The sequence below is a fragment of the Genypterus blacodes genome, unplaced genomic scaffold, assembly GCF_046128005.1.
Source record: "Genypterus blacodes isolate CSIRO-AG114 ecotype Tasmania unplaced genomic scaffold, CSIRO-AGI_Gbla_v1 ptg000045l_1, whole genome shotgun sequence".
NCBI classification, from domain to species: Eukaryota; Metazoa; Chordata; class Actinopteri; order Ophidiiformes; family Ophidiidae; genus Genypterus; species Genypterus blacodes.
Window position 1 is genome coordinate 1569815 of NW_027466858.1, and position 12819 is coordinate 1582633.

At 44.7% G+C, this 12819-nt stretch overlaps 2 protein-coding genes across 5 annotated transcripts; one reads left to right on the forward strand and one right to left on the reverse strand.

Annotated features, from left to right (window-relative positions):
- Positions 1-538: 538 nt before the first annotated feature.
- selenop (selenoprotein P) lies at positions 539-4187 on the reverse strand. Its single transcript, XM_076149519.1, has 5 exons — positions 4062-4187; positions 3274-3505; positions 2878-3090; positions 2647-2764; positions 539-2521 (listed from the first exon to the last, which is right to left on the reverse strand). The coding sequence occupies exons 2-5, from the start codon at positions 3474-3476 to the stop codon at positions 2144-2146; spliced, it is 912 nt and encodes a 303-aa protein (XP_076005634.1). The 5' UTR covers positions 3477-3505; positions 4062-4187; the 3' UTR covers positions 539-2143.
- Positions 4188-7636: 3449 nt separating this feature from the next.
- On the forward strand, positions 7637-12020 carry znf131 (zinc finger protein 131). Of its 4 annotated transcripts, XR_012963609.1 has the most exons (10): positions 7637-7740; positions 8533-8674; positions 8778-8879; positions 8970-9114; positions 9218-9332; positions 9425-9616; positions 9709-10087; positions 10181-10311; positions 10605-11279; positions 11389-12020. XR_012963609.1 is itself a non-coding variant. In XM_076149516.1 (9 exons), the coding sequence occupies exons 2-9, from the start codon at positions 8548-8550 to the stop codon at positions 11100-11102; spliced, it is 1689 nt and encodes a 562-aa protein (XP_076005631.1). In that variant the 5' UTR covers positions 7637-7740; positions 8533-8547; the 3' UTR covers positions 11103-12020. The 4 variants fall into 4 exon arrangements, 3 of the variants coding, with proteins under 3 accessions (XP_076005631.1, XP_076005633.1, XP_076005632.1); XM_076149516.1 differs by having other exon boundaries at positions 10605-12020; XM_076149518.1 differs by having other exon boundaries at positions 9712-10087; positions 10605-12020.
- Positions 12021-12819: the final 799 nt, after the last annotated feature.

The window sequence follows — 12819 nt, forward strand, 5'->3', positions numbered from 1 at the left end:
ATCCATCCATCCATCCATCCATCCATCCATCCATCCATCCATCCATCCATCCATCCATCCATCCATCCATCCATCCATCCATCCATCCATCCATCCATCTGTCAGGGTAAGACTTGCAAATGATGGCGAATAAATCGTCCCTCACTGGAGCCACATCAATAATCTTATGTTCCAGGTCTTCATCGCCATCTGCTGACGAGCCTCAATAAGACTGTTTATCTGTATCTTTTTTCCAAATATCTTCAGGATAAACAGCCTTATCTACGCCACACCAGTCAGTCGGCATAAGGGAAAATAGCTCTCGCTGATTCTATGCTGTGTTGAAGTTAAGATTCGAGAAACTGCAGATCACGACAATCAGAGTAATATGAGTTTTCTGTCTTGTCGGGCTCACGTGCATCCACTTTCCTAAGCATGTGCAGGACGGTTGCCAAGTGCCTTCACACACCTCTACTCCAGACATCACACTCATTCGCTGTCGGTTGTTTGTTCAGTTTGATCCAGATTGACACAAATAAACACACAGAAAGAAAGCGTATAAACTCAGTCATCTTTATTCTGCTCTTCTTTTCCATTCTTTGTTCATTGACTCAACACAATACAGTTCATGTGCGGGCATCAGGTTTTAGGGTGACATGTATCTTCCCCCGAAAACCATCATGAAGCACAGGATGTATTCAAACCATCGTTCACATTCTCTCTCTTTCCTCATCAATAAATCCCACTGAGTTTATTTATTTGTTTGTTTTTCTACATAGAAGCTTTGTATAAATGTTTCAGCAATCAGCAAACTATGTAGCAAGTGTAAAATATTACAATGTGCATGCAGGAATTATTTACCTGAGTCGTGTGGAAACTTCTGGACTTGTTAATGAATACAAAAATTAAGGAATATGCTATAACTGCGACGATAGTGTGACTTGTTGCTGCTTACGAACATTGATTGATACCATGCAAACTGTTCATTGGTATGAAATATTTCAGATTAAGATGTGATCTATGCGTCTTCCTTGATTTGTGACTTTATTTCCTATATATCTTCTTTCTCCTTCTGCTGTTCCCTCAATTCTTCTTCAGAAATTGAGCTTTGATTTGTTCTCAAGTGTTTGTCATGTTCTTGATCCACCCTCTCCTCTCTCTCCTGCCTGACTTCAGACAGACGCCACTAGAGCATAGTTTGTGCGTCTGGTTTCATTAAGGATGGAGGGAGCAATGTGGAGGAGGCAGATGAGGAACATGATAATCACATACACGCCTGGGAACGGAGGCAGACAAATCTGACAGCAAAGATGAGCCGGGTGAGACATGCTTTGGTCAATGACAGCGGCCCTTTGGCTTTAAAGGAGAGCATCGGATTTGTGTTGGGCACTGTCAAAGTATTTGTGTAAATGCTGCCAATAGTTACTTTAGAAGTGGTTTTATTTTTTATTTATCAATCTCCACAGAATTTCCAATGTTCAATTGTGTGTATAGTCCAATTAAGATTCAGGGCTCTCCAACCCAGTCCTGCCAGGGCCCCCATCCAACAGGTGTCCTATCCAACCTTTAAATTAATTGCTTGCACCTTGTATCCCAAGTACCTGAGAGCACACCTGAGCTCTTAGTACTTAGAATACAAGACACAAGAATTCACTTAAAGGCAGGATAGAAACCCTGCTGGATAGGGGCCCTGGTAGGACTGGGTTGGAGCAGAGCCCTATGCTGGACCCACCTGTGCTCATCCTTGCTGTCAGGGATTCTCCCCCCCTCTCCCAGGGTAATACTTGTTGGTAAAAGGAGCTCTTTGCCCCGGTGTTGCTGGTGTTAACATGAGGCTGCGAGGAGAGCCTGTTTACAACTCTCACCCTCAGCTCACAACACCTGGAGGTCAGACTCATTGGGCTGGCTGAGGCTGCTGTCAGTCAGCGGGTTGTGGGCGTCACTGTCAGGTTTCCCTGGTTAGATCACCCATCAGTCCGTGTCACTGTCAGGAGGCGGGCAGCGCCTCATCACATTGTCACTGACCGACAGGCTGCTCACTCCCTGCGCCGACATTCAGCCTTCGTCAGAATCAGCATCAGTCGACTTGTGGAGAGGCTTCATTTTCTGAGCCTGCTGTCCACTGTCAGCTGCGCTTCAGTTTTCACTGAGCCTTACTTGGTTCTCAGTTTCTTTGCATCACAACGGCTCCCTGTGCCTCCATGGGTGTTTGGCCCACATGCATGTCTTGCTGCGTCAGATCTAGATCTAAATGCAGTTGCCCCCCACTTTGATCTTGCTCATACCCGACCAGCCTAACACTGTGACTTTGACTGCGTTGACCATGGATATGTTGTTGATGACCATGATGATTCCCGTGGTCGCCATGGGGGTGTTGTCCATGGTGACGACCATGATGACCTTGATGACCATGATGACCACGATGATTTCCCTGGTGTCTATGGCCATGACCATGTTGATGTCCACGTGTTTGTCCAGCTCCCGTTGGTGTTTCTGGCTCAGGTTCTACTTTCCTTGTGCACTCATCTGGAATTTCAGAACCCTGGTGGAAAAAGGAAACAAAGGGGAAGCAGAAGAGTAACAGGAGGGCAGCAGGTGTAATCTCAATACACAAGGTTGTTTTTGAGGACATTTGTCACTAGCAATGCCATGTGAAGCCTGCAGTACCTCATGTGTGCAGTTCCCACATTCACGTTTGCAGTAGGTGTCTCTGATTGCACCCTCGATATGGCCTTGTCCAATGATGGAGTATGGAAGTGAGATGTGGTAGGTGAGGCGGCCACACCTGTTGAGTTGGGCAGGAAGAAGCACGATGAGGTCTCATAATGGCAAGCATGGAAATCAACTGAGCGTTTTATTAAAAATAGGAACTATTTGAAGCTTCTGTAAATCACTCGCCTGTCATAAACAAGAAAGTCATCCTTGTTTCCATTAAGTGCCTGCCAGACATCAGGCTTTTGCTCCTCCTGTTTGTACAGTGTGATGTTCTCTGACAGTCTCTGCTCTAACATGCTGTGCAGGCGCTGTGCTTGCCCCCCCTGGTGGTTGATCACCATGTAGTTCACCTCCTGCAGGCCTTGACTTTCCATCTTCTGGCGCAGACCGTCAATTCTACAGACAGAAAGTGAACCACAAGAGCTGTTACAACAATGTTCTTCTTCAACGGTTAATCTACAAGTGTCAGCAGGCATGAACAGGCCTTAGTTTTTTCATTGTTGCATAAGTAAGGGCGTGTTTGAGTTTGCTGTATGGCAGATCTCACACTCTGCAGCATGAATTTGAACTGCGACCCACCTTGACGCCTGCACCAAACAGAACAGTCAGCTAGCCTGCAGGAGAGCCACCACCGTCACCTGGCCCATGGCCTCCTTCATGGGCTCCAGCTCCCCTATCTTCCAGGTGGGTGGCGGCTGGCAGCGTGTCCCGCCTCCATCACTCTCCGCACCGCCCCCGTGGAGCAGGCAGAGAGTGAGGAGCAGGCTGAGGCACACCCACATTCCTGTGGTGACCTCCTCACTGCCCCAGTCTGCTGAGCACAGAGAGAGGGAGAGAGAGAGAGAGGGAGAGAGAGGGAGAGGGAGAGGGGTTGAGAGAAGGTTGAGGGGGAGGAGGAAGTAGGAGGAGAGAACACCAAATTTGGTCAAACGCAGCAGTGTAATGTAACACCACTGGTCCAAAAAGTTCTAAACAATCCTGTCACTTTGTCCTTAACAGCGTAATAACATTTTATTGGTGATATATTTAGATAGCAGCATATTCACACTACATTCAAAACCTGTACTCATGTTTTTTTCTCCGCTATTACTTCTCTTGTCATGTGTGTCGATGAGTTGCGTAGCCAAACACACACTTTGTGCAAACGGAGAACAAACTTCACCATGCAGAGTTTGTAAACAAAACAAATCATAGTTCTGCATTTGCATATTAAAGGCACAGACGCAACAAATGCATGATTCAGTGGTTGTGAAATTTTGTTGCATTTGGATATTAAAAAGTAAGCAAAGAACCTGATACATGTATTACTCTATATACGTACATGCTATTATACTAAAAGAAGACGCAATGCGTTTTCTATTACTTACCCTTTGGTTAAAAAGTTCCTTTGCCTTTGCTCTGCTCTGTATTGCTGCAACACCAACCAAAACATGTCGCTTCCTCCCCCGCTCCCCCTTTTTATACCCTGCCTGTTGTTTTCCTGTCTGAAAGGAGGACAAAGTTCAGTTGGGGCTGTCTGCTGATGCGTGCATTTTATTACACTCCAATAAGTTTCTCTATCTGTATGAAATCCCATCTCAAAAGGATACAGATGCAGATTTTTGTTAGTTTTGCAAAAGCCTGGATGAAATGAAGAAGAGAGAACGTTTGTTTACTTTAATGCCCGGGTAAGCTCGGTGTCAAAGGTGGAGGAAGATCACGAGTTTGCCTTTTTTTTGCATATTCATCGTAAATCATCTACTTTGCTTGTAATGATAGAATCTGCCTGAAAAGTTACTCAAGAACAGAATGTTCTAAACAGCTGCTTTTGTCCTTTTTAAGGAGAAGTGAAAGGGGAGAGAGGGTGGAACTCTGGCTTGGTTGGTGTCAAGTATGTTGCAGCCAATTCCTCAAGTCTGGACTGGGCTCCTTCCACAGTGTTACATACAACAGTGTCACAACAAAAACATCCTGCAGTGGAACATGCAGGATGTGGTGGAACAGAGAGCAACAGTATGAAGCTGTGAACAGTGTTAGTGAATATGACTGAAACTGTGAGATCAGCATGAGCCATTTATATTATTGTTTATCACATTAGGCCAATAAATGATCAACAATTAAGTGCAGGACACAGTTAAGGTGCTACTTAACTTAACTTACTAACACTTAAGCTTTGGCTTGATCAACAATCAACTGTCAAAAATCTAAATTGTTTATATTTAATTTCAGGCAGTTGCTTCAAATCAAAATCTAATTTTAAGCCCATTTACAACTACAAACATAATTTTTCTTTGAACAAATACTACTTAATTAAAACATGTCTATCCCCATTGGCTGTATTTGGTGTGAATGTGACAGCAATGATGAAGTAACACTGTACAGTACAATGAGCTACGTGACATAACTGGGTGTGAGGGTCGTGAGGTCCAGTTAACCAGGTTATCCAGATATGGACCATTGAGATTACAAAGAGCAAAGGTCTGTCCAGCTTTCACTAGGCCTGTAAACGAAGAAGAACAAAGAAAAGACTGACAATAATCAACTTTAAGTGTGAGGTGAGGAGTTCACAGGGTAGAAGGTACATTCATATAAGATGGCTTTCTAATGTGACGTGGTTCTAATGTTGATTGGTGTTTTTTCTACTCCTTGTGTGTCTTAACAAGCTCATAACCTCATAACTGTAAATTCAGACTGAACTTAATAGAAATCTCAATGTCCTGATTCCTGGGGTTATTCACAATACTGCTGGACCACTTGACACATGGCAGCAATGTGGTGAATAACACAGGTGCTGAACTGAAGATAAATCCACCATCTACTGTATACTATGGAGTAAATGCACACACCTGAGTGCAGTGGGAAGGTATTGTAAGACAAAAAATGACATCCAAATTGCTGCACACAAAACAAAAGTCGGCCTGTTGGCTTTAAACCTCTGTGGCTGTCTCAAAATGAAGCCATTCCTTAGTTGTGTTCCTGTGTTAATGTAATTGTGCTTGGGTCTGTTGCTGTCCAGTTTGTTTTCAAGTGTTTTCACAGAGACTACAAAGCGATCTCAGGGCTAACCTTAACAGAAAAGGCCAAGGATGATGCTTTAACCACAGAAAGGAATGCTGCAAGTGGTATAACAATGTTCTCAGATCACACCTCATACCTTGGTGTCACGTGGAGGGCTGTATAATAGGCAAACGGTGAAGGAATGTTGTCTCAATCCACTGACCTCTAGGGGAGGGGACAAAGTAGTGGATACACTCACACATCTCATTCTGTTGTCAGTGGGTGTGCTAAAGACCCGGTGTGACAGTCTTTTATGGGTTTGTGGCAAAAGTATGTAAATGTCCAGGATAAGGATATTTAAGAGGCGATGTGAAAGGTGATCGCACACTTCCATATTCTCTTCTATCTACCCTGGTGCTCTGTCTCCCTGGCTCTTCTCTTTCTTCCTGATCCTTTCCTTCTATTGCTCCTTCTTCCTCGCTACTTCCTTTTCCATTCTTCTCTTCATTACCTGGTTTGTTTATCTGGTTTATTTCGTCATTTGTATCTCTTTAGATCTTGTTTTACATTCTCTAGTAAAATATCCACCATTCATCTCACTTCTATTGTGCCATGCCTCTCTGTAAAGCTAAATTAGCATCACTAAATCACAGTGCCATTCTTATTTATTAATGGAGTCAGATGAAACACTGATAACTATTTCTGTCCATATTAGGGTGTGAGTTTTTTCATCTTAACAGTCTCGCATATGTGGAAGGCTTTAGCTGTCATCTGAAACCGCATTGCATGACATGTGACATGGAGAGTCCAGCCAGAACAAATTGTTTTTGATTCTGTGAGCGATTGTTACTCATTTACGCTGCATGGTTCCATTGCATGTGCCATTCATGAGGGTACGCTGACCTGTGTGCTGGTCTAAGTCATCGTCAGTTTGAAAAGAATGATGATATTATTTCACCCTTGGTTGGCATAGTTACACCAGAAACATGGGATACACACTATCACAGCCAATTTAAAATTTTATCATGTCATGGCAGGGCAACTGGCTGATGTGTGTGAGCAATTCATGTGGGATAGCTGACCTGACCTGGCCAAATAACATTGCAACATATGCAAATTAAACATTGACAGAAAGGGCCTCACAAATGTGATGCAGGCCTTTTAGGGTTTAACAGCTTAGATTTTAATTGTTTAAAAGTGGCCATTAAAATGAATGACTGATCAAGATAATACCACTTTCATAACTTATCTCACATGCTGCACCTGCAAGGGTTTGAACCACCAATGAGACTGAGACGATGAGTCTGAAATGTATGATATAGATATATAAGAAGGTTATTTAGGCTATTATTAACCACTGATAATGTGGTAGCAACGTAATTCCTTAAACTTTCACAATTAAGAATGTAGCGCTGCTTTCATTTATATTCATTGTTATTTAGAACAGCTTGAACAGCATCAGAACAAAATAATAACTCATTACAGTCATATAATTTAGTTGTTGTCTACCATTACTTCCTGCAATAAGTTGTGTTCCTGTGATTGGACTATTTATTAATTTATTCTTTAAATATACATTTTATTATTTATCATTTATTATTTATTTATCACAATTTACATTTATTTGGAAAGCACTTATTTAAATCACTTCTAGCATCGAGAAAGCCCTTTTTTTTTAAATCTTATTTGGATATGAAGTATATGCAAGGCATTTTAATAGTATAGTTAGCAATAGTTAGTACTCTCTACAATTACTAAAAACATAAAAATCGAAAATTAAAGTAATTAAATAGATTTTAACGGAAGTGCTGCTTCTACAACAACAACAACTACTATCACTACTTCCACCAGTACTACTACTACTAATTACTAGTGTTATTACAAAGACGCCACTGTCACTAAGCAACGCTCCTCGGCGTCCTTGACTTCGCAAGGGCTTCTGGGAATGTGAGTCCTCCGGCTCGTACGACCGCCCTGTCTGGTGTAGCGGCGGCGGCAGATCGGTGCTACATGCGTGGAGGGGAATAAACCCGCTAAACAGCCTTCTGAGCCGACGTAGCCAAACATAAGGTACGTTTAGCGACGGAATTGAAGTGCCGCGGTGATGCGAGGCGCTTATAATTAAGGAATGTGCGGGAAAAAAGCGTATTTTAATGCGCGATTTGATGACGTAATGTTGATTTTCAGACGCGAGTTGTCAGCGTGCTAGGAGGCCCGCTACCCTGCGCTAGTTTGGGATTAGACTGTGTTGTCTCCCGCCATGTTTCACTACCAAAACTACTATCTAGGTTTATCTGACCAGGGTAAGATGTGTTTTAGTACATGTACTCTCTTGTGTTTCAAATAGTTTGTATTTGTTCCGTCCTGGTGTCTGGGCGCTAGTTTAGCTAACATGGAGCTAACCTAGCATCACTTGCTAACATTACGACAAATGAAGTTTTGTGCGCCGGATGGTTTCCCTCATAACGTTTTGTCCTCCACACTTGTTCGTGGTCCAGTTTGATAACCTAATGCTGCTCTATGGTTTATATATCAGACTTCCTCTTTCTGTGGTTGTGTTTACAGTCTGCTGGGCCCTCAGCAGTCAGGTTAGCTTCAGTCATATTTGTGGATTAACGTTGTTATTGTTGGATGGTTCCATTGCTGCAGCATGTTGCCTCATGTACTGGTGCGACTTTTAATGTTTACTGTTTGTTCTGATTCATGCTTCCGTCACATTCACCCTTTATTTGAGAGTTTAGAGTTCAGGACTTACCAAATAACATTGATTTGACTCCTTGTGGTGAACCTGAATGACATCATCACGTCATGAACTCCTTTCCAACTCACTTATGTGTTCATCTCTCTCTGTGTTGACTGTAGAGAACGATCAGGTGAATGATGGCGGCTGAGGTGGAGGCGGATGGAGGCAGTGAGTTCCCAGCCCATTATAAAGTCATGCTGGACAAACTGAATGAACAGAGACAGTTGGACCAGTTCACTGACATCACCCTGATTGTTGACGGTAAACAAACACACCTGCAGACTCATTTTACTGTTGTTGTAGTGAGCCCTTGAGACAGTTGGAACATAACACCAATTCTTCTTCTTTCTGTGTTTCCTCGCAGGGCATCAGTTCAGAGCCCATAAAGCTGTGCTGGCTGCATGCAGTCAGTTCTTCCACAAGTTCTTCCAGGATTTCACCCAGGAGCCACTGGTAGAGATAGAAGGTAGAGCGTCTTCTCTTCAAAGCTTTATGTCAGCTGATATTCGGTTGAACACCTTTGATTCACCACAGCCGCTGTGTCCGTCTTTGACAGGAGTGAGCAACTCAGCTTTCCGCCAGCTGATGGAGTTCACCTACACGGCCACCCTCGCTGTGAGTGGAGAGGAGGAGGCCTACGATGTCTGGAAGGCTGCAGAGTACCTCCAGATGCAGGAGGCCATCAAGGCTCTCAGCAACAAGTAAGAGGTCTTTATGTGTCGCCTGTGACAGCTTTAAGAAGCTTACTTTGTAGTGAGTGTTCTGTGTGAGCAACATTTATTTCATCCATCATTCAATCATCAGGATAGATGAGAATGCCTCACAAGGGCTTTCGGGCAAAAGCCAAGGCAAAAAGAGGAAAATTGCAGAGACATCGAATGTGATTACAGAGACTCTACCATCGGTGGAAGGGGAACAAGTGGGTATACTTCTGGTGGATACTCTGATGCTTCATTCGCAAACAAAGAAGGAGGAGGAGGAGAAACCTGAATGTGTTTGGTGTCGGTGCAGGTGGAGATTGAGGTGATAGGGGAAGGCGGCATCGAAGTCGAGGATTCGCAGCTGGTGGAGATGGTGGATGCGGCGAAGAACGCTCAGGCGGCGTCCGACGACTCTGCTTTGGCTCTGCTCGCCGACATCACCAGCAAGTATCAGCAGGGGGAACCGACGCTGCACGTGATCAAAAAGGACGAAATGGAAGAGGTGTGTAGGCTTAAAAATGAAAGGGAACAAGTAGTATAAATTCATCCATTAAATTAGGTTTGTTATGAAGTCTGTGTTTGTTTTGTTTTTAGCAGGAAGTTGTGTATCATGAGGAAACGGTGACGGCTTCAAAGGTGCTGGAGAACGTGGAGGTGGTGGAGGTCCAGATCTCCCAGGTGGACAACATGTTCCGGTGCAACAAGTGCGATCGCAGCTTTAAATTGTACTACCACCTGAAGCAGCACATGAAAACACACCTGGGCTCACTGGACAAGCCGTTTGTGTGCAGCCACTGCGGGAAAGGCTACACGAGGGAGGGCGCCTTGAAACAGCACGTCAGCAGCTTTCACTTTGACGCGGAGGAGCTGTCAAGGAACCAAAGGCCGCAGAAGAAAGTGCATGTGTGTGAATACTGCGACAAGAATTTTGATCACTTTGGTCACTTTAAGGAGCACCTGAGAAAGCACACGGGTGAGGAGGAGATACAAACTATGTAGGCACCCGGTTTGTTTAAAGAAGAAAGTATTTGTGAAATGCTTTTGTGTGTTTTTTGTCCATCATCAGGTGAAAAACCCTACGAGTGTCCAGACTGTCGTGAGCGATTTGCAAGGAACAGCACACTGAAGTGCCACATGGCTGCCTGTCAGAACGGGGTCGGAGCCAAGAAGGGACGCAAGAAACTCTACGAATGCCAGGTAGAATCTGTCCAGAGTGGTCGGGGCCTCTTGAGTCACTACATGGTGGCTTGTCTAAGATCAATCACTACATACCAAACCACACAAACAGCTCAGAAAATATCCATTCAACCATTTAGATTTTTCATGAATTCATTTGATAACATTCACTTAACAGAAGAAGTGTATGAAAGGTTTTTAAAAAGCTTCATCTAGTTCAATTTGTTCTTAAGACATGAGACCACGTTCAACAAGCTGGGTTATGCTTATGTCACTGTGCTTCCGTGCTGATTGCCCTCTCTGTGTCTCTAAAGGTATGCAGCAGTGTATTCAACAGCTGGGACCAGTTCAAAGACCACCTGGTAAGCCACACGGGAGTCAAGCCCAACCACTGCACCATGTGTGACATGTGGTTCACCCACCCTATAGACCTGAAAACACACCTCCAAGAGGTCCACGAGGAGAAGTCAGAGGACAAAGTGGTCATCGCCGACTCGACCACGGGGGCCACCCTCACCATAGCAACGCAGAACATTGAAGGGGCGGAAACTGTCCTGCTGGACGACGGCATCCAGGTGGAGCACGTCACAGTAGAGCCCATGGACGTGATGGAGATGGAGGAGACGACGACGGTGGTGGTAGAGGATGGGGGGATGGCGGAGATGTGCGAGGAGGACGTGGAGAGGCTGAAGCAGGCCGGCGTGGAGATCCAGGTGGTGCGAATATCCACCGAGGATGTCCACGAGGAGCAGCTGGTGAACGTTGAGGACAAATCGGACCAAGTGGAAGCAGCAGCAGCAGTAGTTGTATGAGAAGACGAGCGAGGGAACTCCCGCTATCCCGTTATCCCGTAGTTGACACTCTGTTTTCCGTACAGAACACTGCATGTCGGATACAGCATGTGGTCCCAACGTATCCCCCGCTGTGTGCGATCACACTGAACGACTCCCACCCGCCCTCATTCTGTGAACTCTGAGCTATGGACAGAGGTAAAGCCAGTGTGTTGCCCAAGGTGATGTATTTATTTTAAAAGCGTGTTTCCATGTCTGATTGACTGTTTTCTTTTTCATCTTTTTAATTTTTGGGGGACTTGCCAAGACAGTGGAGCCGGAGCTCACGGGACAACTGATGTATGGTGCTGATGTTCCTCAATGCAAAATGCCAATTGAAGCTTATTTACATGTTGACCTGTGCAAAATCTCACCAGTCCACAAGTCGATCTAGAAGGGAATCCTTGTTCGTCGGCATTTTAAGATTTGATGAACATCTTTGCTCAAAATGTTGCCTTCTAAATAAGTAACACACTTCTAAATCAACTTGTGGATTGTAGGTAGTAAACAGGTGTTACTTTGTTAGTCAAAATGTGATTTCTACCCTTCCTGCACTGAGAGTGAGGCTCATTTCTCAATACGTTTAGTTTCCAAAGTTGTTGAAAGTGGATCTGCTGCGACTCTGTTTGTCTTCACAGTGACTCATTGGATATGTTTATATTATTACACCCTAAGGATTAGATTATATTTTTCTTCATAAAGCAAACTGATGGTGTTTACAATGCAGACATTTATGCTCTGAGACGTCATGGCTTTTCTTTTCTTTTTCAAGACAAACTGTACATAGAACCTTGTCAAAGATGCTCTTATGTTCGTACCGAACAATAAAATGATTTAAAGCAGTTGGGGGTTCCTATAAAAACGACCGACCTCAGGCTGCTGCATGAGGCGGAGTGAGATTCACAGATTTAACCAAGGTTTGTATCAGCATTTAAGTGAGAGACGTATAAAGTATGTGGTTGTCAACATTTTAAAGTAGATATACAGTACACGAGATTAAAACACGCTGATCCTGAAGCCTTAAGTCTCTTGCCAGATGAACCTCCCATGTAAAGACGGAATCAGGTGTTATGCTTCTCTGAAAGGGCGGTGGTGCAGTAAGAACCCCTCGGATCTCTCCAGACCTCCTCCAGGCCCTCGACCCCACTTGGAGAACGTTTGTGTCCGACTCATGACCACTGTTTACCGGCGTGTCGCCTCTGATCTGCACCGCGGACAGCTCCGGTGGTGCTGAAGCGCCGTAACGATGCGGCTTGATCTTTAATTCTCGCTTCTGATTGGTTAAAAGAACACGTGCTGGCTCGCTCGGACCAATCCCGATTCGCCGTTTCCCCCTGTCATTCAAACGGATTTCAACACACACACACACACACACACACACAGTGGAATCGACTAGGGAGCAGCAGCGGTGCCCGGTGACATTGAGCGCCGTGTGCCGGGAGAAGATGGTTTGACAGCGGGAATCGGCACTAGCTGGTCGTCGCGGCCCGTGCGGAGATATTAACCGAGGTAAGATCCATTCTGTCCAGTGATGTCGGCGCTCTTTGGCGGCCTCTGCCTCTGAGGGGACCGGCCTGCTGCGGGGAGAAGGTAACTGCTGGCTGTCATTGAACGCATCTCGCACGGAGGATAAACTACAGGCTGTTTGGTTGTACATCATCCTTTTAAGGTGGTATGACCGGGATAGAATTACTAATAA